The following is a 26,217-nucleotide window of genomic DNA, read 5'->3' as shown; positions in this document are numbered from 1 at the left end:
CAATTCCACTTTCAGGAATATAAACAAAAATTCCTACTTACAGAAGTTGAAAAATAACTTTTGAGCAATGATATTTATTGTAGCACCATTTATAAGAGCAAAATATCAGAAATAACCTAAATAGTCATTAATAAGTTTCTGGTTAAATTATGAAATGTCCAGGCATTAAAATATCACGTAGCCCTACAAGTAACATATCTGTGCACAGATATAGAACTGATAAGCTTTTAAAAGAAACTGACAGACTATTAATTGTGTAGAAAATACAAACATACACACACATGTAAGTGTGTATGTAATATACAGTACGTCTGGAAGGATACTCAAGACTGATTTTTCTAGGAGAAGAACTATGTGGGGTACAGGGTGGGAGAGACACATGAAGGAAGTGGAAGGTACACACTATGATCTGCCTACACTAACATCCTGCAGGCATGGTCCTACATATAAACTTGTAAAAGCTCACTTAAGACATATTTATTAAGCACTTACTATATGTACTGGACACCAACCCAGGCACTTGGGATATATCAGTGAAATAAACAAAGAGCTAAGCCCCAGTGGAGCTTTCCTTCCAGTGGGGTTCTAAGTATTCATCACTGATTACTAGTAAAGGGACATTTTAAATTCTATTAGACTCGAATCCACCAGACTCTAGTCTCAAGGGCAGGGTCCATTTTTCTGTTTCATCCACAGTTAGAGCCCTACTAACACCTAGAGGACATTAAACAAACACTTGTAATAAATTGCTTGCTTAAAAACAAAATGTTCTTTCAGTTCACATCATTAATAGCCCCTACTGTGCTAGATGGCAGGAAAATAAAATGTTAATTTCAGGGGGGAAACCCCCACAAATTAAATCAAGTAACATAATTAAGCATGACACTGCTAAATTAGTACAGTTCTCAAGACTAAAGGAGTTGAAAAAAAGAGGTTCAATAAGGGTTAGAATGGGTAGAGCAGTATTCTCAGAGAAGATCAAATGTGAAAGACAGGCACAGTTTAGACACACAGATGGTAGAGTAAGAAGAGACGTGGGAAGAAGAAAAGATGCAAAATTTGATGCAATTAACAATAAAGTACGTTTCCCTTAGGCTGCATGACGTACATGTCACACAACAATCTAAACGCACATATACTCTGGATGGCCCATACCCATATATTCAACACCTAAATTCTGAACATCTTACTCTCCAGTAACTGTACACAAGGGTCAAAGGCAGTAAACGAAAGGCAAAAAAGGAACTCCTCTTTATACTATTCATTCACGTAGTTTGCACAGGTGTGGTGAAAAAAAAACAGACCAGAAATCCAAGTTCATGGTCTCTTCAAAGAAAGAATGCTACTAAATGACCTTTAACGACACATCCAACTTTGGTTGTCTTCAGTTCGCTAAGTTTGAATTTAAAATCTGATACTGCCCTTTGAACAGAACCTTAACTTTTTCATATTTGTTACTATTTCTGATACATGTTTTCTTAAGTATTCCTTGCTTAAGAGTTAACTTTTTGCTAGATTTCTTTAAGAATAAAGTCATATAGTGAAAAGTCCAAAGCCATTTTGGAGTTTAATCCCAATAATATTTTAAAGAGAATCCTCTGGAACATGGAAGACAAATACCTTACAAATCAGAGGACCCAACTAATTCAGTGGTTGTGGCTTTTTTGAACCCTGATGGAGAATTATTCTGAAACTTTATCCAGGCTGAAGCAGGAAAGAATAGTATGACCAATTACTGACATCTGTCATAGGCACTAGTAGGGGTAGTCAGCAGCAGAGAACTAGGTATTTGCTATACATATCTGATGACATTCTCCAGACAGTTCCCACTTATACATGGTAATAGCTACACCTGAAAATATCAGAATTTACAAAACCAGATCCCATGGACCAGAAAAGAGCTCACAAAGACATACAGCCTGACCTGCACCATTATTTTCTTAACAAATCTTAGTTGGCAACTGATATAAGCACTTTGCATAAAAATACACATTTCTACCTACTCTTAAATTTCAAGATATGGTGTCATTGGGCCAGTCACAACTAGCTATACATAAGAAGAAGCTGTCCCGTTCAGACATGGCAGAAGATCTCGCCTGTGGCTTCACTAACACATACTGCACTAGTTTGTAGTAAATGCTGGGTCCCTACCATCATTTCAGTCTATGAACCTTAACTGAACATAGTTACTCGCACTCATTTACACATTGTCCAATAGCTAAGACACACACTCTAAGGCCCACAGAGCTGAAAATGTTTATTACCTGGCCCTTTATACAGAAAACGTTTGCCAATCTCTGTTCTAGAATCCTGGTATTTGTGCTTTGATAGAGATGTCTATTCTAAATTTCAGAATAATAGCATAGTATGAGGAAGCCAAAGCTTACCAATAACTTAATGAAGTAATGTGCCTAATACCTAATAATGTCCTGTGACTAATACTAGCATACAGTATAATAAAGAAATTAATGCTAAGTTATTTGATAACCAGATCAATTTAGCAAAAGAATACTCATGTGAGCAATCACGTGTTTATATTGATACTCAAGGCTTCAGGCTGCTTCTCTCTAGGAAGCCCTAATGACAACAGATGCAGCATAAGAAAAAAAGAAAAGAAATAGTTTAAGAAGGCTTTTCATAAGTCTCTCTCTGGTCAAACCAACTATCACTTTTACTTTAAAAGAAATGATTCTTTAACTACAAAGACAATGATCTTCAGGTGGTTTGGATGACGCTGAGTGTGGATATTCTAGTAAGTGGTAATCTTTCCAGGCTAACAAGCTAGCTGACTACTTTCCCCTCTGACTTTCATCCTAGCACTCTTCACAATATGGCACCAATAAAGTTCTGAACAACAAACAGAGACAGTAATTGCAATCAGTGTTTCCTGATGTCTCCCATAAATCCAGCACCTTCAAAATGTGCTCATTAAAATAATGTTTTGTTGAAGGTTTTTTTCTCCCTTGGGCTGAGTAAGGAGGAGGGAAGCTGTATGGCTGATAAATGTTTTATTGCATAAGTATAGTGTTGCTCACTTTCTCAATAAAATCAACTTGTAATTATCTTTAGCAACTGCAACTGATTATTCTTGCCCCATGTTATTTTGGAAACAAGCAGAAGTACTAGGCTCCTACTTGCCTTTAAACCTCAGTAACACTGAAAGTATCTCAGTGTGTTTGGTGCATTCCCAGATCCCATTAACCAAACTGTTAAATAAGCAAAACATGAGACAAAACACAAAAGAATGCTAAGTTTAAGCAAGTTTAAAAATGTGCAAAACTTCTCCCCAATATTAACCAATTTGATTTTTTATGCTAACTATTTTTCTGAGAAAAAATTAATTCCACTTAAAAATAAGTGCCATCCAATATTTTTACATTTTTAAAGCTGTAGACAACATCTGTAACATAGGAAACAAAGATAAAAGCCTGAGTATGAAGGAAGAAACGACAGTTTTAATCAAATAAAATATATCACTTGAAATTTTGTATCATATTTAATACATACCATTAATATTTTATGTCAGTAATTTCCCAGGTATGTAGGTATATACTCATCATCTCCACACATTAAACACGAGCTCTATTAACTATCCCCTATTCCCTTAGTCAAGTGCTAGAATGTCTATCACTGGCCCTGGCAATAATATGCTGCATTTCCTTAACCCCACACCTAGAGGGGCTTAAGTAGCAGGTCCCTTCCTACCCATAGATCTGGAGGCAGGAGAAACCTGGAAGTTGCAAATGGTCATCTAGTATATGAAACCTAGTGATTCTTTCTCTGTCCAGTGTTGATCTGACATTCTGGTGTCTGGGACAGGGAGTCTGTTTTTAAAAAGGGGGAGAGATAGGAAAGGGGAAGGTGAGAAGTTGGGAAGCCACATTCTAGGAACAAAATGGTGTGGTGGGTGTTCTGATTTGCAAGAGTATCACATAAAGGACATGGATTTGCAAGAGAAGAGGCTAGGGAGGTGGGGAGAGGCCAGGACATGGAGGGTTTCGTGACCCACAATAAGGCATCTAGACTTACACGAAAGTGATGACAGACACTGAAGATGTTTTCACAGGTTAGATCTGTTTTTCAGAATGATCCCTCTGGAAGGGAGATGCTTCTATGTGTGGCCCTTGGGTATCTTTTCTGGACAGCTTTCCAAAGTAATGGCAAATGGCATAAGCCAGAGAATATTTGGGCAACTCTCCTAAAGGACAATATCCCTAGGAAAGAAAGGTTTGCCAAGAAGAAGCTTTCTGGAAGAGTTCTACGATTTGGAAATGCTTTTCTAGATTGAGTGTAAGGGGCAAGGAGTTAAGCCTGCCCCTGACACAGAGCATAGTTCCTCTCAGCCACAAGGAACAAATGGTCTGAACAAGTGAAGAATTCAGAGAAGTTCAAAGAGGGAAAAAAAAAATCAGTCCCAGCTCAGAATCCATAACAAGAAGCATTCTCAGATGCCTGGAAACAGTTCAGGATAAGTGCAGTCCCTTGCCACAGATAAATTAAAAACTTAGTTAGAAGTTTTCTGGGATTTCAGGAAAAATACTTTTTACCAAAAAACTCTTCACTGAAAAAAATCCAAACCCTTTCAACATGGTGACTGGCTCTGTCAGCTTTCCAATTAAGCATTTGGAAAAAAAAAAATTTTAAGATATAAATATTCACATACCTAGGAGAACCTTCATTAATTACATCATGTTTCATGGACTTGGGGAAAGTGAAAGTGAGGACAGAAAAACTGCTCTGTGGGCTCTTAGCTAAAGCTTCAAAACCACTACATTATTGAAGTTAAATATGAAAGGAAGAAAGGAAGCAGAGGTAATTCTCAAACAATACATTCTCCAAACCAGAGCTTCTAATAATACAGGTTGCAATTCTGGGGTAACCTCAGGAAAGTACAAGGAGAGTCTTGAGGACTTACAGAAAACTTTTAAATTGCAAATAATATAGAAGACCAGAACCAAACTAGATTAATCAAAAGAATATAATAATTTGCTCATGTAGCTTTAGACAAACCTTTATCCAGAGTTCAAAGCACCTGTTCAAGACCTAGTTTCTCTCCTTCCCAAAGCTCATGAAAAGAAAGAAGGCAGGCACAAAAGCTGGGGACAGTCATCTAGGAGCCATGAGAAGTTTAGTTTGCTTGCTTCAAAAACAGAAAGCAACAGCTCAAGTAGATCCAAAAGATAAAGGAGAAGAAATTGGAAACTGACCACACTGTTAGTTTGGAAACAAGGTCCACTCAGGTCTCACGGATTCTAATGTTAAGTGAGAAAATTCCTTGTTTTTAAATTGAGCCCATTTGGGTCAGGTATCTGCTATTTGTAATCAAAAGAATCCTAATATAAACGGATTATAGTTTCAGAAATTAAAGAGTTATTAGACAGTGGTCATAATATACCTGAACAGCACAAACTACTCAAGAACCAAAAAAAAAAAAATGATTTTGGCCAACAAATACTGATTTTCCATTATATGCACAATCAAAGAAAGATCAAGACACAAACCAAGCCTTCAAAGATGTCTTATTCTAATTCTAATTATTATAAGTCAAATACATGTGCAAAACTAATGTATGGCCTTAGAAGATCAGTACAGTAATTACTGTGACGGGTGGGGGCAGGATACACTGGAAGGGAGTATTTCTGGGGTGCTAATATGTCTTATTTACTTGGGTGTTACACAGATATGTTCATTTTGTGGCAATTCACCAAACTGTATGCGTGTGATGTTTGTTGTATTTCAATATTTAAAAAAAAAAATATCTCAATAGACCACTTAGAAGATAAAGTTAACGAAATCTCTCACAGAGTAGATTTTTAATAAAATATAAAGATTAAAAATAAGAGAAAAAATAAGGAAATCTCTCACAGAGTAGATTTTTAATAAAATAAAAAGATTAAAAATGAGAGAATAAATAAGAAACTTAAAATAGTCCAGAAGGTTCACCAACCAAACCATATGGATTATAGAAAGAAGAAAAAATTGGAGGAAGAAATCATTAACAAAGCAATTCAAGAAAATGTTCCACATAGAAGGACATGAGTTTCCAGACTGAAAGGACCTACCAAATGCCAGTATAATGGATGAAAAAAATATCACTGTGGAATTATAAGACATTAGAAAAAGCATCTAATAAAAAATGTCACATAAAGGATAAAGACAAAATCAGAGCTCTCAACATGAACACTGGAAGTTAAAAGGTATTGGTGCAATGCCCTCAAAATTCTGAAGGAAAACTTATTTCCTACCATGATTTCCATACTGAAAGTATCTACACATGTCAAGGTAGAATAAAGATAATTTAAGATCTCAAAACTTTATCTCCTAAGCACCCTTTCCCAAGACACCATTAGAGTATATGTTCTACTAAAATACAGAAACAAATCAGGAAGGACAGAGACATGGGTTGTAGGAATCTGAAGCTCTAACAAAGAACACTGGATTACAATGACAGGACGTCACAAGCTGGGATATCTGGGCTCGTCTTCCCTAATGAGCTATCCCAAACTTCAAACCCACATAGAAGAAGGCTTATAACATAACCAGTCCAGACTGGTGCAGATTCAAAGACTCCAGAAGATATTTCTCCAAGAAAATTAAATGGACAGGATATCAGATGGTTCCCAAGTTCTTGAAAGAAGATTTAGACAATTGGCAGAGACCATGGAATTTATTGGTGATATCTACACAGAAATCTATGCAAACAACAAAAAACAAGGCCACTATTAACATAGGAATACATAAAAAGTTGTAAAGGAAAGGAAAACTGATCACACTTTATGACAAGGCACTGAATAGCATTTTTCATGGACATGATAACTATGAAGGCTGAACACTGACATAACTAAATTATAACTAAAATTATAATACATCCATAACAGGAATATGGGGGAGTCAAAAAAGTGTGCACGTGTAGGTGGACAGGAAGAGAAAAGAGAGCTAAGAAAATCCTCCCTTTCCATATCAGGAAGACCATAAACAATGTGCAAACAATCTAAGTATGTTATTAAACTATCAAAAGCATTACCTGAAAGAAAAGAATAAAAATGACTGCCTTAGAAGAAATCATCATGGAGAGAAAAAGCACAGATAACTGCTATTTTTTCTTAACAAACATCATAGAAATATTTGACATTTTTGAGTTATATGAATGTATAATTTTAATGAGAACTAAAAATAACTAACATTTATGGAATCCTATGTGCTAAACACTGTTATGTTCTTAGCACTTTACATATATTTAATTCTCATAAACCCTGACATCAAAAATTACTGTTCTTACCACTATTTTACAAATGAGAAAAACAAGTCACAAAGAATTTAAATAATATACCTAAAGTCCCACAGCTAATTAATATTGATACAAATGATGTCATTCAACAGTACAGGATTTAGTTGCCCAATTAATGTCATAGACAATAAGGCTTGTTCCACTCCACTCTGTCTTATCTCCTGCTCATCACATAAATACATAATAAAAATTCAGCCATTCTTGGAGAAAATATTTGCACATCACCTATCTTTTAAGAAATATATATCCAGAATATATAAAGACTTCCTAAAACTGAACAACTAAAAAGCCAAACCAATTCAAAAATGGGCAAAGGACATGAATTTCTCCATTTCTCCAAAGAAGATATAAAATAGTCAGTTAGCATATGAAAAGATGTTCAACATCATTAGCCATTAGAGAACCGCAATGAGAAACCACTTCAGACTGAGGATGATTATTATTAAAAAAAAAAAAAAAAAAAAGTGGGGGAGCAGAAAACAAGTGTTGGCATTGTTGTGGAGAAACTGGAATCTTTGTGCATTGCTGGTATAAACGCAAATGGAACAGTCATTATGGAAAATAGCATGCTAGTTCCTCAAAAAGGTTAACATAGAGTTATCATTTGACCCAGCAATCTCACCTCTGGGTATATACACAAAAGAATTAAAACCAGAACCTCAAACAGATACTTGCAAACCAATGTTCATCACAGCATTATTCACAATAGCTAAAAGAAAGAAACAAAACAAAAGTGCACTGATAGATGAATGGATTTTTTAAAATGTGGCATTTATGTACACTGGAATTTTACTCATTCTTAAAATGATACAAAATTCTGATACATGCTACAACATGGATGAACCCTGAAGACATTATGTTAAGTGAAATAAGCTGTACGCAAAAGGAGATATATTACATGATTTCACTTACATAAGGTACCTGGAGTAATAAGATACATAAAGACAGAAAGTAGAATAATGGTTAGCAAAAGATGGGCAAAGGGGGAACAGACAGTTGGTGTTTAATGGGAGAGTTTTAGTTTGGGATGGTGAAAAGTTTCAGGAAATGAATGGTGGTAATAACTTCACAACAGTGTGACTGTACTTAATGCCACTTAACTGTAAGTTTAAAATGGTTAAAATGGTAAATCTTATATTTTGCCACAATAAAAAAGAGGAAAATAATAAACTATTGATACATGCAACAATATAGGTGAATCACAAAATAATTATGCTCACATGGGAGAAGCCAAACCAAAAAACAGTGTATACTGTATAATTACATTTAAATAAAATTCTAGAAAATGAAAATTAATCTAAAGTAAGAAAGCGGACCAGTGGTTGCCTGTGGCAAGGGTGAAGGAAGCAAGTGAGAAAGGGGAAGAATTACCAAGGGGTACAAGGAAACTTCTGGGGTAATGGATATGTTCCCTATCTTGCCTTGGGGGATGGTTTCACAGGTGTACTAAAACATATAAAACTGTATGTTTTAAATGTGGGCAGTTTACTGAAGGTAAATTATCCCTCAATAAAGCTATGGAGAGAGGGAAAAACATCCAGGCATCTTTGATGACCTAGCCTTCTCTTACAAAAACCTGGGGGATGTCACTGCTGGTCCTGTTTTCTCACCAGCACTGAATACTGCCACACTTTTCTGGTGAAAAGATATGGGACTACATATAAACGTTTCGCATCACCTCTGTCTCTTCTGATCTGGCCCAGCATCTCTAGTCTGGCCTGGGAGAGCCTCCTTCAGCGGTCCTGTTTCCAGTGCTGCCTCCTTTCTACTGACCACTGCAGTGACACCCCATGTCACTCTAAGTACAAGACAGCACTTTGTATTACAGTATTACAAGGCCCTATCTTCAGCCAACCCACTGCCCACTCCTAGTCTTGCCTCTCTGTCTTCACTTCTACTACTTTCCCTCTTCTGTCATTGTGTGCCATCCAAATTGTTGCTTCTTGTTGCTTCTAAAATATCCCAACATCATGTTCCATCTCTGGGCCTTCAATATGCCCTCCATCTCAACTATTCTCCTTTCGTGCATTCCACTTACAGTCTTTGCTCAAATATTACCTTCTAAAGGAAGCCTGACTCTCCTATTTAAAACTGTAAGCCTGTGCCCTTCCCTTGTTACACAATTTTGTTTGATTTCTGTCTCTCCTCGTCAAAATATAAGCTCCCTGAGGGCAGGGATTTTTGTTCATTGTTAACATGCTCAACAGTTAGAAGAGTGCTTGGCAAATAGGAGATGCTTACTGTTAAGTAAACAATTGTATGGGGGTAAAAAAAAAATGTGACTTATAAGACCTAACAAGTTTTGTTGAGCAGCATAAGTGACTTCAAAAATGACTAACAAGGCATGGCATGACATGATGAAACAAAGCCAAATGAGCTTTGGTCTTACAATGCTGAGAGGCTAAGAAAAACATTAAATATCACAGCATCTTAAAAAATTATGACTGCTCCAAAGCTTCCAGCTTCAATTACAACCTAGCTCTTCATGATTTCAAAAATCACGTACTATAACCCATCACACACTCAACAGGAATCGTGAATTGGCCTCTCTTCCTTTTCCTCCTTTGCCCTTCATGGGAGAGCTGGAAAATAATATCAAGGATCTGCAACACTTGACACTAGTTAAAATTCTTAAAAATGGTTTTTCCTCTAAAGACAATGTCACAGAAAATGTTTCCTTCCAAACAGAAATGGGAACCAATAATAGTTATTAGTTCTGTGATATTTTTGAAGGTACTCCTGTCAAAGAACAAGGTGTAGAACTATTTAAACAATGAGTTGTTAATGCCTTCCCTGCTAAAATTTGTTGTTGTTGTTTTTATATCTAGGAATAACAAGCATTTGCCAGCAAAGCTAGAATTGAAAAATCAAATACTTGGTCTATGAACACATGGTTCCCTGAAGCCATTCCTGATTAAAAATGTACCATTTCAATCTTCTTACTGGAGATATTTATTAACTAGAACTGCTTGTAAAGCCAATAAATTTAGTATATAATTACACTTATCTTATACATATTACTTCTCAGTGACCTCTACTCACAGAAATAAACCAAAGATGGATGACTGGCTCATTGCATATCTACATGAAGATTTCACTGGGAAAAGGTACTGACAGAAAACTCCTGAGAGATCTTAAGCTTCATCAGAATTCAATTTCAGCAGGAAGTAATCCCTTCTGTTCTGAACTCCCAAAGTATTTTACATGAACTTCTCCTGTGGCATGCAACACTCTCTTGTAACTGGGAAACTATATGACTTTGGACAAGTCATTTCCATTCTTCCCATCTCAAGTGTTTTCATCTGCAAAATGAGAGGCTTGATCTAAGTGATTTAAAAAGTCCCTTCTAGATCTGACATTTCATAATTATCATCACAAGAGCATACCTTGCTTACTTCACCTACCCTTTCAAGGCAAGAAGGGCATTTGATTTACCTTTGGAGTCTCTATCCTGTCTAGAATTAGTAATTGAACTTTTCTTAGCAATTGCTCAGCACACATGTTCAAGGACACAGGCAACAGTACAGCTGCCTGAAATCTCTACTGTTTGCTCCTTTAAGCCCTTCCCAACCCCTACCACAATTTTAACCCAAATGGCTCTCTTCGGTTCCATCTTCACCATACCTCTGGCAGGTTTATAAGGAAGCCAGAGAAATAAACATTAGTACTTGTCACCTGGAAGAAATGCACCCACCAAAAAGTTTCAAAGCACATTTTTTGTAAACCATCTGACCTAAAATCATACACACAGGCAGAGACCTAGAGAAAGGTTCTATTTCACAGACTAATATAATGCATTCCAATCACCTGAGAGTACGGGTAGAAAGCTCTCTTGTGGGGAGAGAGAAGGGAGGTGGCAGGGAGAAGGAAGGGATCACGATCTGCAAGGAAGAGCAAGTAGAACACTCCCTTCACCTTTCCAGAGGTGGACATTTTAAAAACCCAAATCCCAGAGGTGGATGTACTGCAGGGACAGGAAATACCTGCTCATAAAGCCTTAGCTGTTAGGACCTGGAAGCCAGAACGTCTAGGTTCAAATCCCATCTCTGCTCACTAACAACTGTATAAAAGGGAATCATCCGTCTGCCTCAGTTTCCTCATCAATAAAATGAGGATAACAGTAGTATTTCGTTCATAGGGTTGTTGTAAAAACAGAATGAGTTAATACATGCAAAATGCTTATATGAGTGCCTGATGGGTTCAGAAAACAAAGGAATTACACTGCTTTACAGATTCCAATTCTGTGGTTCTGTCCTTTAGGTGATAAATTGTATGTGTGTGTGTTTGTGTGTGACACACACACACACATGTATATATATGTATATGTATGTATGTATGTATATTTGTACCTCTATCAGTCTTAACTACTCTGACCACAGAAACTATTCATTAAAAATTTAAACACCTTTCTGGAAGACACTAGGTTTCAAAAACTAGTTGATCACCCACGCTCTGGGAGTACAATAGGTCTATTAAACTTCAGGGCTGAGAGTATGTAGGAGAACAAAGACATCTTTGTGGCAGTCTGTGCTACCACATACCACTGCCTCAGTTTCAGAGAGCTGCCTCCTTAAGAAAGAAACTAACAAATTCCATTGTTCCTTCACATCAGAGTTCTTGGATGTGAGAGTTCTTAAATCCCTGGCAAGGCCTTATTAAAGATCAGAGGATCTCAGTGATTTCCATTAAGACAGCATCAAATCTCCTTCAAGCAATTTTCTTAGGTCAGCATCACTATTTGAGATGCCAGGAAAACTGGTGAAATTTCCAACCACTAAATTAGTTCCTTGTTTGGGGCTGAAGACATATGGGAAAGCTTGAAAATAATTTAGCTATTCTGAGGAAGTTTTTGAGACTAGGAAAAGGTAAGAAATTTTAAAAGAACCATGAGCATTTATTTTTAAAATCCAATTTCCAAAACAGTCATTTTAGGAAACCAAAATTAAATCAAATAAATAACAACAACAAAATCCAATTAAAAAGGGTACTAGTTTTCAGAAAATAATGACACAAGTTCAGTTTATTCTCTGATGGGATATCTAGAACTTTGCTTTTCCAAGCACCTTTCAAATAATTACAAGAGAGAGACAGGCCAAACATAAATAAATACAAATAAAAAACAAAAACTAATATTATGTCTTGTATTCCTCTTTCAAATGATCGGGCAAAGAAGAAAAGTCTTGCAATGGTCATGCTGTCCTCGATGTGCTCACCTCCCTTCTTCATACCCTGTTCTGAAAAACAATAGAGACCCTAAGCGCGCTGAAACTGAACAACAGAAGAAGGAAAATTTAGGCAGGATACAAAAAGGTAGCCTATGATCTCTGTTCCAAGGGGACCAGATTTCACAAACTGCAAGAACAAGATCACCACAGCAACCCTATTAGGGCTACAACTGCAAAACTGTTGGGAGTGTGGAGGGTTCCCTGAACACAGAGGGCTGTCTGCTTATAAAATCCACCTCAACTGCTCCTGGCAATCAAGGACAGTAGTCAAATTTGTGTGAAGCCAAGAACAAGTCCACATTTGACAAATCACTCCCATCAAGACAGTGATGTCAACCGTAATAAAATAATTTGGCAAGACTAGAAATGTGCACCTGTGGGAACCTGGAAAGATTTGACAGATTTTTTTTGTCCCAGTCCTTTATCAGCAAGTTAATTATAGCAACTGTACAATCAATTCTGAGCTTGAGAGAAAGGCAGTTGGCTCTGCGAATCCAAGGCGCAGCTCTCCTGGGCATGGGAAAGACAAAGTGACAGTAGTGCTTACACATTAAAATATTCTATCTGCACACAGTACAACAATGAGCCTCACACAGCTAGATGGGAAGCAGGTATGTTCTGCAGCTATAGGGGTGTGGCAGACCCAACAAGGGCACACGACACCTGTGTACATACACACACATGCAGGCACACGCACGCGCTCACATCTACCCAGCTCAGTCAGGTTACATTAAGGGCTTCTTCTTCTCAGAGCAGACTATACCTTCACAGCTATAATTGTACACTGCCACCGCTGACCTTTCCACCAGATTTTCGTCATGATGCCAGCTCACAGCCATTTTCCCCATGCCAAAATAAGGTTCCTCTTTCAGGTATGGCATTTTCTGGGGATCCATGAAATTCAACAAAGTTACGTTGTACGCTGCTCTGTTCTTAAAGTCCATTTCATCTTGTCCGTCAAAGGCTGACCCCATACCAACCCTGGGGAAATCTGGACCTATACACACTGGCACAGCATCGATATTAGATCTGTCTTTGGCAGCAAGTTCTTCCAAAGCCTGGATGGTCTCTACCTGCAGGTAGTCATTGAGCTTGAGGAAGGTCTGACAAGCAGCACCTATGTCAGCCTCGTTGTATTTTGGATTAGAACCCTTCACTGGCCAGGGCATTGTAAAGAGCCTGGTGTTCAGGTACTTGTAGGTGCAGCCTGGGTTGCCAATGAGGATGCGAGATACTGGAGTGAGCAAATCTTTGCCTTGGATCCTAACCAGGTCCCGAAACAGGCAGCCATGCTTGTGCAGTGTGAGGAAGGCCTCGCCAACCTCTTTATGGAGCTCCTCAGGTACGCTGCCGGCTTCACGCAGAATTAGCTTAGGATACTTCAGCTGCCACTAAAACGAAACCAAAGCAAAAATAAAGCTTGATTTCTTTCTTTTTTTAAGGTTAAAAATAAAACAGTTCTACTATCCCCTGCCTCCCAACTCTAGCGGATTGCCATGCACACCCTACAGGGTGCATATACCTCACTGGGGAGACCACTGCTCTAGACACTCAGGGACTTTGCACCTGTAGTTAATCATCCTCCCTTCTGCAGCATCAACCTCGTCCTCTGTATCATAATTTCATTACTTACAAAAGTGTTAGTTCTTTGTAAGCATTTAGGGGGAAAGAAAAAACAGGTGGTTTTTCTAAACTGGATTCATATCTCTCTAGCCTTAAAGAGAATAAATAAAACAGATACTGTCAACTCTCCAGTCAAGATTTTCATGTCCAAGCTCAATTAACAATCTTTAATATAAACAAAATAATAATAATAATAATTTGGCCTCTGATCTCCCCAGGCTTCCTCTATGACCACCTCTTCCCACTCTCAATCTGTCTTCCAGCCTTTGGACCTCCAGAAAACACAATTTTATTAATTAACTGCTTAGCACCTACTTATTAAGTGCTTACTAAGTGCCCTGTACTATTCTAAATGATTTATGCACATTAATTCATTCAGTTCTTACAACTTTATGTGGTCATACTATTATTATCTCTAGTTTAGAGATGAGAATACTGAAGCATAGACATTTTTTAAATTTTCCCAAAGTTACACAGCTGATAAATACTGTAGCTGGAATTTGAAGCCACGAGGCTCTAGACTCAGACTCCAGAGCATGAGTTCTTAACCACAAGATTGCACCACCTCCAAATAAATGACAAATGGTTTCTTCTTCAACACTTTCACTGAAAGAGAAATCACTTCTCTTTGGGAGTTAGATACTAAGTCCCATGAACCCAACAGTCACAACAATTGTGTTCACAGCTATAATACTAGTGCCCAGAAAGCACTAAATGAGTGCTTTCTGTAAGGGCTAAATGAGTGAATGAATGAGATAGCCCACTGCCACTTAGACAGGTGTAATAATTTTTCTGGTGTCATTGGGAGGGTACTATAATATAATGCTCTCCTGTATTATGGAAATACATGGATTTATGGACCAATCTACGGTTTTACTACCTTTGTAGCCATGATTTCTGGTTTCCAGGACTTGACATATGAATTGGTGTCAAGCCAGGGTTCCTTAATTATATACAATGAAATTGACTATTTTTAACCACAGCATAGGATTTTACAATTTATCCCTATAGAGTTTAATCTAATTGGTTCCTTCTTAGTATTGTGCTGCCCAACATTTTTGACAAACTATACTTCTATATCTTCATTCCATAATTACCACTTGTCTGATAAACAGGGCAGTATCATCTACTCTTCCATACATTTTTTTTTCATTCAACATGTACCTATGGAGCAACTACACTGGACAGTTCCTGCCCTCACAGACCTTTCTATGAAATCAGGTAAATAAATGAGGAGAAGCAATCCCAAATTGCATAAAGCACTAGGACAGAAACAAACCAGTGGGAGATCTGTCACTAAAGCAGGAAAGGCTTTGTTAAGTGGCTGGCACTGAAACTGAGATCTTCAGGAAAAGAAGGTACCAGCCTTGTGACAAGCTAGGGAGAGAGCTTCCCAGGAAGAGGAACCAAAAACATATGAAAGCACTGAGGATGGACACCACCCTTTTCTAGAGACAAAAGGCCCGTTAGAGGAAAAGAGCCAAAGGCAGAGGGACATGTGATGAGGATGAAGAAGAAGGCAGAGGCTGGATCACAGAGCTGGGGAGGTCAGAGTAAGGAAGCTAGATTTGACTCTAAATGCACCGGAGGACTTCTAGGGTAGAAGACTAATTTCATGTAAAACTCGCTCTTAGTTAAAATATCAGGCGTAGATTGGAAAGAGGCAAATGTGAAAGTGGAAATCCTATTAGGTGCTGTTACCACTGGCTGAGAGAAGAGAGAGAGATGGTCTGAATTAGAGACGGAGATATATAGATAAAATACATATTTTATCAGCAGAGCAAAAGTACGTGGATATAGATTAAACATGAGGGACGAAAGGAAAGATGCTGTAGAGGACTACCATATTTCTGGATTTAATAACTGATACAAATTTACAATTTTTTTAAAGAATGACTGGGACACAACAGGAAAGGGAGGTGGGAGAATAGGGAAGAATGAGGAGCTTCATTTTGGAGCTGTAGTCATTAAGATACCTATGAAACCTTCAGGTAGAAACAGCAAGAGGGCAACTCATGGCATCATGAGATACACACATACTCAGAGGAGAAAGTGGGACCAGGACAAGCAAAGTGGGAGTTTCACACACAGCTGGTTTTCAAGGGCCCAGAAATGAAAACATCTGGGAAAACAGCACAAATACAGAAGGGAGCCCAAAGCCATTTCTTGAATCACAGAGGAAGGCTCAGCAAGGGAGACCTTTGAGGTAAAAAACCAGAAGAGTGTATCAATGAAGAAGCAGCCAAAAGAGAGAAGCACTTCAAGAAAGAAAGAGTAGGCAACTCTGTCAGCTGCCCCTGAAAGACCAAGTAAGATGAAGGCAGAAATTATCCACTAGCTCTGGCTGCACAGAGATCACTGATGACAAGGACAAGAGCAATTTCCGCAGAGTGGTGGGGGTGAGAGCTGATGGTGGAACAAAAGAGAAGAAGTGGAGATGGCAGGTAGAAATGTCTGTTTGAGTGCTTTTGCTGTAAGGGGAACAGGAAAACGGAGCTATTGATGAAGGGAAATGCTAGATCAAGGGACAATCTTTAACACTGGAAGACAGAAGAGTTCACTGGAGTTTGTCAGTATACTCATGTGGTATGATACAGAGGACGAGGTTGATGCTGCAGAAGAGAGGATGATTAACTACAGGTGCAAAGTCCCTGAGTGTCTAGAGCAATGGTCTCCCCAGTGAGGTACAGGTACCCTGTAGGGTGTGTATGGCAATCCGCTAGAGTTGGGAGGCAGGGGATAGTAGAACTGCTTTATTTTTAACCTTAAAAAAAGAAAGAAATCAAGCTTTATAAAAACATACGTGTGTGTGTACACACACACACACACATATACACATGTACACATGTATAATATATGAATCCTATTATTAAATTGACAAAAGTACACATGTCTGTTTTCTAAATAACTATCAGCGGTGTGCTGGGGTAATGGGGTAACTTCATGTCCCCTATTGTGTACATCTCTTGTTCACTGCACATTCAGCAACGCCACAAACGGAGCCTGAAATTGGCCGTGGTGGAGCATTCCCATCCCAAGTCAGGAAAAAATAAAAATCAAGGCTGGAATTTTCCTTAGAGAGCCAACTGTTAAAGAGTTAGTAGGATACCACTGTACATGCTCAAAATTTGTTGCTGACAGGAGAATATGATCTCAAACATTTGGATGGGAGAAAAGATACTTCCTACGTTGAAGCAGGCCAGGAGGAGAAAGAAGACAAATTCAGACAAATTCAGATGGGGTTGTAAATTGATAATAGGCAGAGGAATAGCTTTCAGAGGGTTTTTTTAAAAGGTGAGGGAGTTACTTCAATTTTTGTCAGTGAAAATGTAAAATGAGTAACTAGCTAAGAATGCGCAGGTCTCCAGGGCTCTTTGCCAAAAAGTTCTGAATTCCTCCCCAATCCCGCAGCTTTTCTGGGCCCAATGTAGAATTACACTTCCTGGTCCCCTCAAGTTGGATAAAACACGTGTCTATTTCTATCCAGTGAAAAATGATGGCTGTCACTTCTAGCCCGGAGCACTTCACTGCCAGTGCCAGACCCTCCAGAATACTTTTCCCCTTTGGCATGATAACCAGCGGGTGGTCTCTTAGATCCCTGAGTTACTGTGTTAATGGGTAGTGACTCTCTGCCAACCCACAGAATATAAGGAGCAAGAAATACTGTTGGGTGAAGCCACTGAGATTTCAGGGTCATTTCTTGCTATAACATTATCTAGCCTACTCTGGCAGATCCGGAATGCAGGAAATAGAAGGCATGCGGGAAGTTTGAGGGAGTATGCACAACAAAATGAATTAATCAAATATGATTTTACTAGGGAAGCATAGTAGGATTGCTTCTCAGAGTGCCTATCTGAGATGTGCGATTACAAATTTAAAGTGACAAAGAGCAGACTTATGTGGCACACCACTATGGACTGTCACTGCAACTGTCCAAGAGCCATAGGGTTTACAGCTTCTATGACCTCATTTATCCCAACCGAAAAACAGAAACAGAAATATCATACTTTCTGTTTATGCACCTCACAAAGACAGCAAAGTAATCTAGTGAGCAAGAGCTAGACCATTCTGGAGCCATGAGCAGTAACTCTAATTTTATCACTAAACTGGTTATTCTCTGAGTAAGTCCCTGAGCCCTTGCTATACTTGACGCACATCTAACTAGGAGAAGTGATTAAAAGGTAATTTCTCCATACTTTCTTAGCCATTCCAGTGCTCTTTGAATACTCATTGCATAAAAAGTTAAAGAAAAGTAAGATATTCCCAAGGCTGTTGTTTTGGAACTCACTCCCTCTGAGACTGAGGGAGGAAGAAGGCTGGAAATAATACACAGGCGTATATACATACACTTTTGCGGCTATTGTTCAGTATCTACTGGAGCTGGAGACCACAGAAGATATATTTAATGCAGGAAAATTAGAACTCTAAGGACCTGTGAAATTCACCTAACCACATGTAAATACCTTGACATTAGAAACAGCATTCTAAAACTAAAACAATAATAATGACATAGGAAAATATGAAAAACTTTTTTTCACTGATACCTCATGTCTTTCCCCTCTGAGCACATCTACTGCTTCTTCCTAAAGGCCTCAAGGGCCCAGAACTTTAGCATTTCCCTTCCAAGGCAGGTTCTTTCCCCAAAATCTATACCTGGCAGGTCCTTCTCATCTCCCAGGTCACTTTCTCAAAGAAACCTTCCCTGAATTTCTACCCTCAAGTAAGTATCTCTCATTATCATTCATCAAACACTTAACTTATTTTTCATAGCACTTATCAACTGTAACTTACCAATCTATAAAAAAAGCACTATTTTTTGTAATATAGTAAATATATTTACCTGAATTATTGTTTAATAATCTCTTCTACAAGACTGTACTCTCTTAGAAGAAAGAGAAGGTAGTAATTTTATTCTCCACTATATCCCCAGCACTTGGCTCAAATAAAAGTACTCAAGACTTCTTTATAAGAATCAAAGAATAAAAGTTCTAAGACTAATAGAAAGCCATATTAGGGGGTGGGAAAGAAGACTGACTGAAAAGAGGCATGAGGGATCTTTTTGGGAAGCTGGAAATGTTCTAAAACTTCTGTGGTGATGGTTGCACAAGTCTACAAATTTACCAAAAATAACAGAATTGTGCGACTTAAAAAGGTGAATTTTATGGTATGTAAATTGTACATACACACAGTTCATCAATAAACTGCTTTGAAAAGGAAGACTGATAGATTTGAATATATACATTTTTAAACTTTAGCATAAGAATTATTATAAAATGAAAAGGCAAACACTAACTGGGAAAAAATATTTGGAATCTATATGGCAGAAATGCACTTAATCTTAATAAAGAGCCATTCCACAAATGTATGTGTATATACATATAAAACTATACATATATATTAAAAAAATCTATTATTCTACATAAACTCTGTAAATTAATAGAGCAGGCTCTTAAATACAGAACAAAAATTTAACTGCACCAAAGTCAGAAGGAAACACAAATTAACATAATTTGTATTAAAGCATATTTAGCTTTGCCTATCAAATTTTGAAAAAATAAAATTTTATCACAGTACTATACATTGTTGGTGAGAATAAAATCAAATATTCTGATAGTCAGCAATTATGAATGCAAATTACTGGCTTAAGGCCAATCAGACAAAATCTATCAGAATTTAAATATGTTCATGTATTTTCATCTAGTTATTCTACTTCTAAGAATTTATCATAGGGAAATAATTAGAGAAAGATACCAAGATTATAAGGATATTCATCATCCTGATCTTTATAATAATTAAAAGCAAAAATCTATCAAAATGGCCAATAAAATAGGAGAGTAGAGGGGAAATAGAATATTCATATGATAGAATATAAAGTAACATACTTTAGAAGAAATTTTATAGTGTTTCATGAAAAACATAAGTAATAAAGTACTGTTATATAAGAAATTATTACTAAAATACTTAGACATTACCTTCATTAAAAAAAAGCCCATATGTAAATACTCACAGAAAAAAATTTTAGAGAAAATTATGGACAAAAGTTTATGGTAGATATCTTGGGTAATGAACCTGGGCATAATTTGAGTTTTCTTCTTGAGACATTCACCTACTTCTCAAATTTTCCAAAACGAACGTAAAATACATTTTAAATTAGAAAAATCAGAGAAAATATGTTGCATTCAAAAATTCTTAATTTTCATGAAATTTCTTACATTTGCCAGGAGGTCTTCTTTGATGACCCTCAATTTTTCAAAATATTTTATGTAACTTCTAGTACTATTTAAACCTGACTTGGAATGTTGTACAATGCCTAGGAGGTTATAATTTTAATAGAATGAATATAAATAATAATAACAACTAGCTAATTCTGTCACAAAAACTTATTATTTATAAAGTAATTAGGTTAATGCCTGACACAAGAACAAGCCATGTAGTAAAAGTTTGTTCAATTTTTTTTTAAAGAGAACAACAAATACCTCTGGAAAAGAACTGAACATTAAATAATTCAATATTAATTGATTTTGTCAAACAAGTAAGTTGACTTTCCATTCTGGAGAGGTACATGTAGAACATCAGATAACATGCAATCATTTGGAATAGCTGTTGGCAGATTTTCAAATATATTAGAAAATTTTTTGTTGTTTCATCCCATTTAAGTTTTTCCAGGAAGTACACAGCCATGTAAATATTAATAGTTATCTGGTTATATAATATATTTCTTAAAATCTACAAAAGATCCCATAACATGAATGACAATTCTATAGTTTAATAAGCATTTGTAAAGGTATTTTAGGTATAAAATGCCAGGTCTTTATCAATGGCTAAAAGATATGGAATGCTAGGTTCTCCAGAGAATAAGCTTTATTTTCTACCTACTTTAAACCATTATATAAAAATTCTACCTCTTCCTCTCATATAAAGGGATGGTTTTGGAAGAATTTCATCATACAGAGAAGTCAGACATGGTATTAAATGAGTAAGATGCCATTTTACAAAAGGCTCACCTAAATGAAGCCCAATGGAACTCAACCTCTGGAAGAGGGGGGAAATTTTTAAATGACATGTCTTTGGGAAATGCCCTTCATTTAAAAGTGTTGGGATGCTCTAATTTTATGCGAATGTATTTCTAATCTTGCTGTTAATAGATTTTGCTGGTAACACTTCCTATTTTGCACTCTACAGAAATTTGCACTGTATCAGTCAAAATATTTTCTATATAATTTTTACTGTAAAATGCTATGACTTGACAGCCATCCCAAGACAAATGAGCTAGACTCTGATTGGGTCCAGGCTCCCTGTGGTCTGAAGCTGAGCACTCTCCCAAAGGAGAAACTCTTCTAAAGTCCCTGCCTAGGCCTTGCTACAGTGTCACAAGGAGTCTTGTGATTACATGTGGTCTGCTACAAAGGTGTTTGTTCATTCATTCATTCATTCATTCATTTGATGCTTTCTTTTTATTTACTTAAAATGTACTGAATATCTGCTATGTACCAGAGACTGCGTGTCATAAAAAGCATCTCATAGCTTAACAGTATAAACAGAATTATAAACCATTAGTTACAGAAAGATGTTATCACAACAGATGTATGAACATACTACTATGGGAGCAGGGAATAAATAATCAGGAAGGGATTCTGGAAAATCCTCATTTACTGAATACATATTTATCAAGCACATATTATCTGCAAAGCACTAGATATAAAGAGACTATAAAGAGACCAAAACTTCTATATGCTTTCTAGGAGTACACATTTATATATACAGTATAAAACATAAATATAGTATATACAGTATAAATTAGAGTACATTAATATATATTTTATTTATGCAGTATTTACTTATCTACTTAGTAAAATATATAGTATCTTAGATTACGATGAGTGCTGTGGAGAAAAATAAATAAAAGTTGAGTAGGAGTGTTAGCAGTGAATGCTGCTATTTTATACAGAATGGTCAGAGAAGCTACTCTGAGAAGGTGACATCTGAGCAGAAGAATGCAAGAAATAGGATACAAGCCCTCCAGATAGCTGGTGGGGGGAAGAGAGTTCCAGGCTGAAGGAACAGTGGGTGCAAAGGCCTTGGGGCAGGAGTATGTCTGGTATATTCTCGGAGGAGCAAGAATGTCAGCGTGGGAAGAGGAGGGGGCAGAGAGAAGCAGGAAATGAGGGGAGAGAAGTAGTCAGGAGCCAGATCTTGCCATGCTTTGTAGGCGAGCTTAAGGCCCTAGGCTTTCACTCTGCACAAGATGGGAAGCTATCAAAGGGCTTGGAGCAAGAAAGTGTAACGGGCCACTACTGCAAATACTGTGTTCAAACAGACTGGAGGCGGGGCAAGAGAAGTTAGGAGGCCATTGCAACCATTTGAAGAAGAGAAGTTTGACCAAGTGTTTTGACTTAGAGTTTGGGGTAGAGGTAATGAGGAGTGGTCAGTTTTAATATACCCTGAAAGTAAAATAAGAGGGATTTCTTGGTATCTTCACAGAAGACATATTATTTAAGCAAGCTCTTTAAGGGTGAGTGGATACTCAGCTGATAAAAAACAGGATGCAGGTAAAAAGGCATAAAGGGGTGATGGCATGGAAAGGAGAGCAGAGCCAGGATGTAGCAAGAAACTCTGTATGACAGGAGTTGAACGCTGGGCACCATATTAGGCAGTGGGGAGAGACGATTAGACCAGGGAAGTAGTTTAGGATCACAGTTGATGGCCTTATAGGATATTCTGAGGAATATGAAATCTACCTTTGAGGCAACAGAGACCCAGCAAAATTTATAAAACAAGGAGTGATGAGTCAGGTATATTTATAAGGACACAATTCTGATGTACTGGGGAGGGCACATGTAATGCCAATGAGGAAAATGTTAAAACTACACCGATGGAAGACAATCAGTGAAGGCCTGGACTAAGGTCATGTCAGTGGAACTGGCAAGAGAAACAACCGGAGAGGTTTTGAAGAGATACTGCCAGAGTCCACCAACTGACTGAGGGCTGGAAGCGGTGGGTGTGAGTTGAGGAGAGCAAGGTTTCCAATTTGAAGAATGGGGCAAGTGGGATACCACTAGAGAAGAAAAGGGACAGCAGGAGCCCCATAAAATGAATCCTTACCAAAATCTAAGTCCTATTCCATCGACTTGTGCTCTACACCCTCTCATGTCTTTTCACCCCAGGGTCACAGCCAACATTCCCACCATCGACAGCAAGTTCCCACATAATCAAGCTGTTGCTCTCTGACCCCCTTGCCTTGTACTCTTCCCAGCTCTCTCACTTTTCTTCAGATAGTAGCCTCAGGTGCTCTCCTCAAACACAGAGGCTTGGCTCTTCCCTATGTCTAGAGCATTCCTCCCACAAGTTCGCATGTGGCTTCCTCCTATGCCTCCATGTTTTTGCTCAAATGTTTCTACAAGAAGCCTTCTGTAACCACCCTATTTGCAATCCCCACCTGCGGTGATGTTCCCTGTACCTCTTACTTTCTTTATTTATCTCCACACCAGTTTTTCCTTCTGATGTCGTTTTTCTTTTTTTTTTTCTTTTTTAATTTCTACTCCTTCTTCCACCCCCTACCCACAAGAAATAAGCTCAAAGAAGGCAAGAATCTTTAGTCTGTTTTCCTAACTTCATTTCTAATGCCTGATATATTACCTGGCCCAGAGAGGGAACACTAGATATATTTGTTTACTTAAGTAATGAATTAATACAGATCATGTTGAGTTACATGTACCTGCAAGATTTTCAGGTACAGCCACCCAGGAGGCAGCTGGAATTGAAATAACAGAGGTCAAGGGAGAGGAGGGATGCAGAGAGAGGTTTAGGATCATCAGGTTAAAAGCAGAGCAATCCCAGAAGCGCCAAAAGATACAGAAGGACAGTACTGAAGAGTCAGACACAGGAGCCAGACAGCGTGGGTTCAAATTATGGTCTCGACACTTCTTTCTTAGAAGTCTTAAAGTTTTAAACCTCTGTGCCTCAATTTCCTCATCTCTAAAATGCGGTTTAAAAAAAAAAAAACCTGCCTCAGCAAGTTGTGGTGAGATGCACATAAAGCACTGAGAACAGTGCCAGAACAACCTGGCACATGGAAAGCATGCATGCAGTAACTGAAAGCAAGGGCGATCCTGAGAAGAGTGCCATTTTCTCTGAGGCGTAGCATTCAGGTATCTGGAAGTCAGAGTTTCTTTTCTGATTAGGTGCAGGCATATCTCAGAGATACTGAACGTTTGCTTGCAAACCACTGTGATAAGGTGATATCGCAATAAAGCAAGTCAAATGAGTCTTTTGGTTTCCCAGTTATGTTTAAGCTCTACCATGGTCTAAGTGTGCAAGAGCAACATGTCTAAAAAAATGTATACACCTTAATTAAAAAATACTTAATTGCTAAAAAATGCTGACCATCATCTAAGCTTTCAGGGGGCCATAATCATAAATCACTATAATAAGAAGACAAAGTTTGAAATATTTCAAGAATTACCAAAATGTGACACAGAGACATAAAGCGAGCAAACTGTTGAAAAACTGTCACTGATAGACTTGCTCAGTGCAAAGTTGCCACTAACCTTCAATTTGTAAAAAACAGTATCTGCAAAGCACCATAAAGGGAAGTGCAGTGAAATGAGGTGTGCCTGTAGTTCCCCACTTCCTTGTGTTCTGTGGTGAACCTCTGCTTTTCTGCTCTGAGTTTCTCATTGTTTTGTTTGTCTTCTCTATGGTCTTATCAGAAGAAACAAAAAAATTCCTGTGAAGATATTTTGAATTTGAGCAGGTATACAGGGAGGAGTATCACATAGCAGCGGCGAGGGCAGGGACCTGAAGAGCAATGTGGGCTTGAGTTCCAGCTCTGCCCCTTGGATACATAAACCTAGTCTCTCCTGATTTCTAAAATACCAACCTCAACTCCTCAGGCCTGAAGAAGCATAGCTGCTGAACACATATCTGTAGAATGAATGAATGAGGTTGCTGAGAGGATTATATGTGAGAGCATTCACAGGACACTGAGCACAGTCCTTGGCTCAGTAAACAGCGCCAAGATGGAAGTTGCAAAAAGTCTTGTTTTTATGACTGGCAGCCAGATTAGCATTCCCGTGGCTAGGGCCTGTGTAAGGGACCCAATGTCAGATCTGAACTTTCTGTTTATTCATGTCATTAAAAAGTATTTTCACTTCCTCTTTTAAGAGAACAGGTTTATTTTACTCAAGTTTTGTTGAAGCACTAAGTCTTATTATAAGGTACACTTAAAGTGATTAGATATTGGTATCAGGTTTGTTGTGAGTCTTGGAAAGATAAAAGAGAAGCCTTAATAGTTGTTCTGTTTGCCTTTGAGTTTCTTTTTATGCCCCAGTATACAGCGGGCTCAGAGCACAGTGGGCTGATAACCTTTTGTGTTTAATGCTTTATGTACTACTTTCACCATACAAAGCTGAAATGGCTCAGTAGCTGTTTTATAACAACGTGTGTAATCATGTACCAGAAGGCTTTTATCTATGAAAATATTAGTAAGGATTTAAGAACTGATTGAATTTTGTGGGTTTACCTGTACTTTTTTGAATTATTTTTTCCTGATTATGAAAGAATACATGCTCATTTAAGATAATTTGAAAAATTAGAAAAGCTCAAAGGAGAAAACCCTACCACTCGGAAATATAACATCTCTCTATAAATCCTGCAAATCTTTCCAGATGCCCCCTCCCTGGGGAAGAGTATGTGTGTATACAAACAAAATTCAAATCATACTAAACTTTATTATATAACTTGCTTTCTAAGTTAACTAATGCATGCATTAATTCATTCATCCATTCAAACAAACTGAGCACCTACTAGGTGCCAGGCACTGTACAAAGTATAGAGGATTGGGGAGACAGGCATAGAAAAAATCATTACAATAAACTGAAAAAATAAAGATACACATAAAATACTATGGGTGCACACAAGAGGGAGCAGAGACAACTCTCTCGGCTACAGAGGTGTCAGGGATGCACCCTATAGGAGATGACACATGAGCAGTTACTAACAGGTAATACATTAGTTCACCAAGGAAGGGAGGAGGAGGCATATCAGCAGAGGATGTAGCAAATACAAAACTGTACAGCCAGT

The 26,217-nt window shown here is 37.8% G+C and overlaps 1 protein-coding gene across 2 annotated transcripts in view; it reads right to left on the bottom strand.

Annotated features, from left to right (window-relative positions):
* Positions 1–26,217, bottom strand: part of FTO (FTO alpha-ketoglutarate dependent dioxygenase) — a 402,025-nt gene that overhangs the window by 253,554 nt on the left and 122,254 nt on the right. For both annotated transcript variants that reach the window (XM_036881013.2, XM_057492746.1), the window contains exon 3: positions 13,277–13,904. In XM_036881013.2, coding sequence (XP_036736908.1) covers positions 13,277–13,904 — 628 coding nt within the window. The remainder of the gene's footprint in view (positions 1–13,276; positions 13,905–26,217) is intronic.

Source organism: Manis pentadactyla, chromosome 15, assembly GCF_030020395.1.
Source record: "Manis pentadactyla isolate mManPen7 chromosome 15, mManPen7.hap1, whole genome shotgun sequence".
Classification (NCBI taxonomy): Eukaryota; Metazoa; Chordata; class Mammalia; order Pholidota; family Manidae; genus Manis; species Manis pentadactyla.
This window is presented reverse-complemented; position numbering and strand designations above follow the sequence as displayed.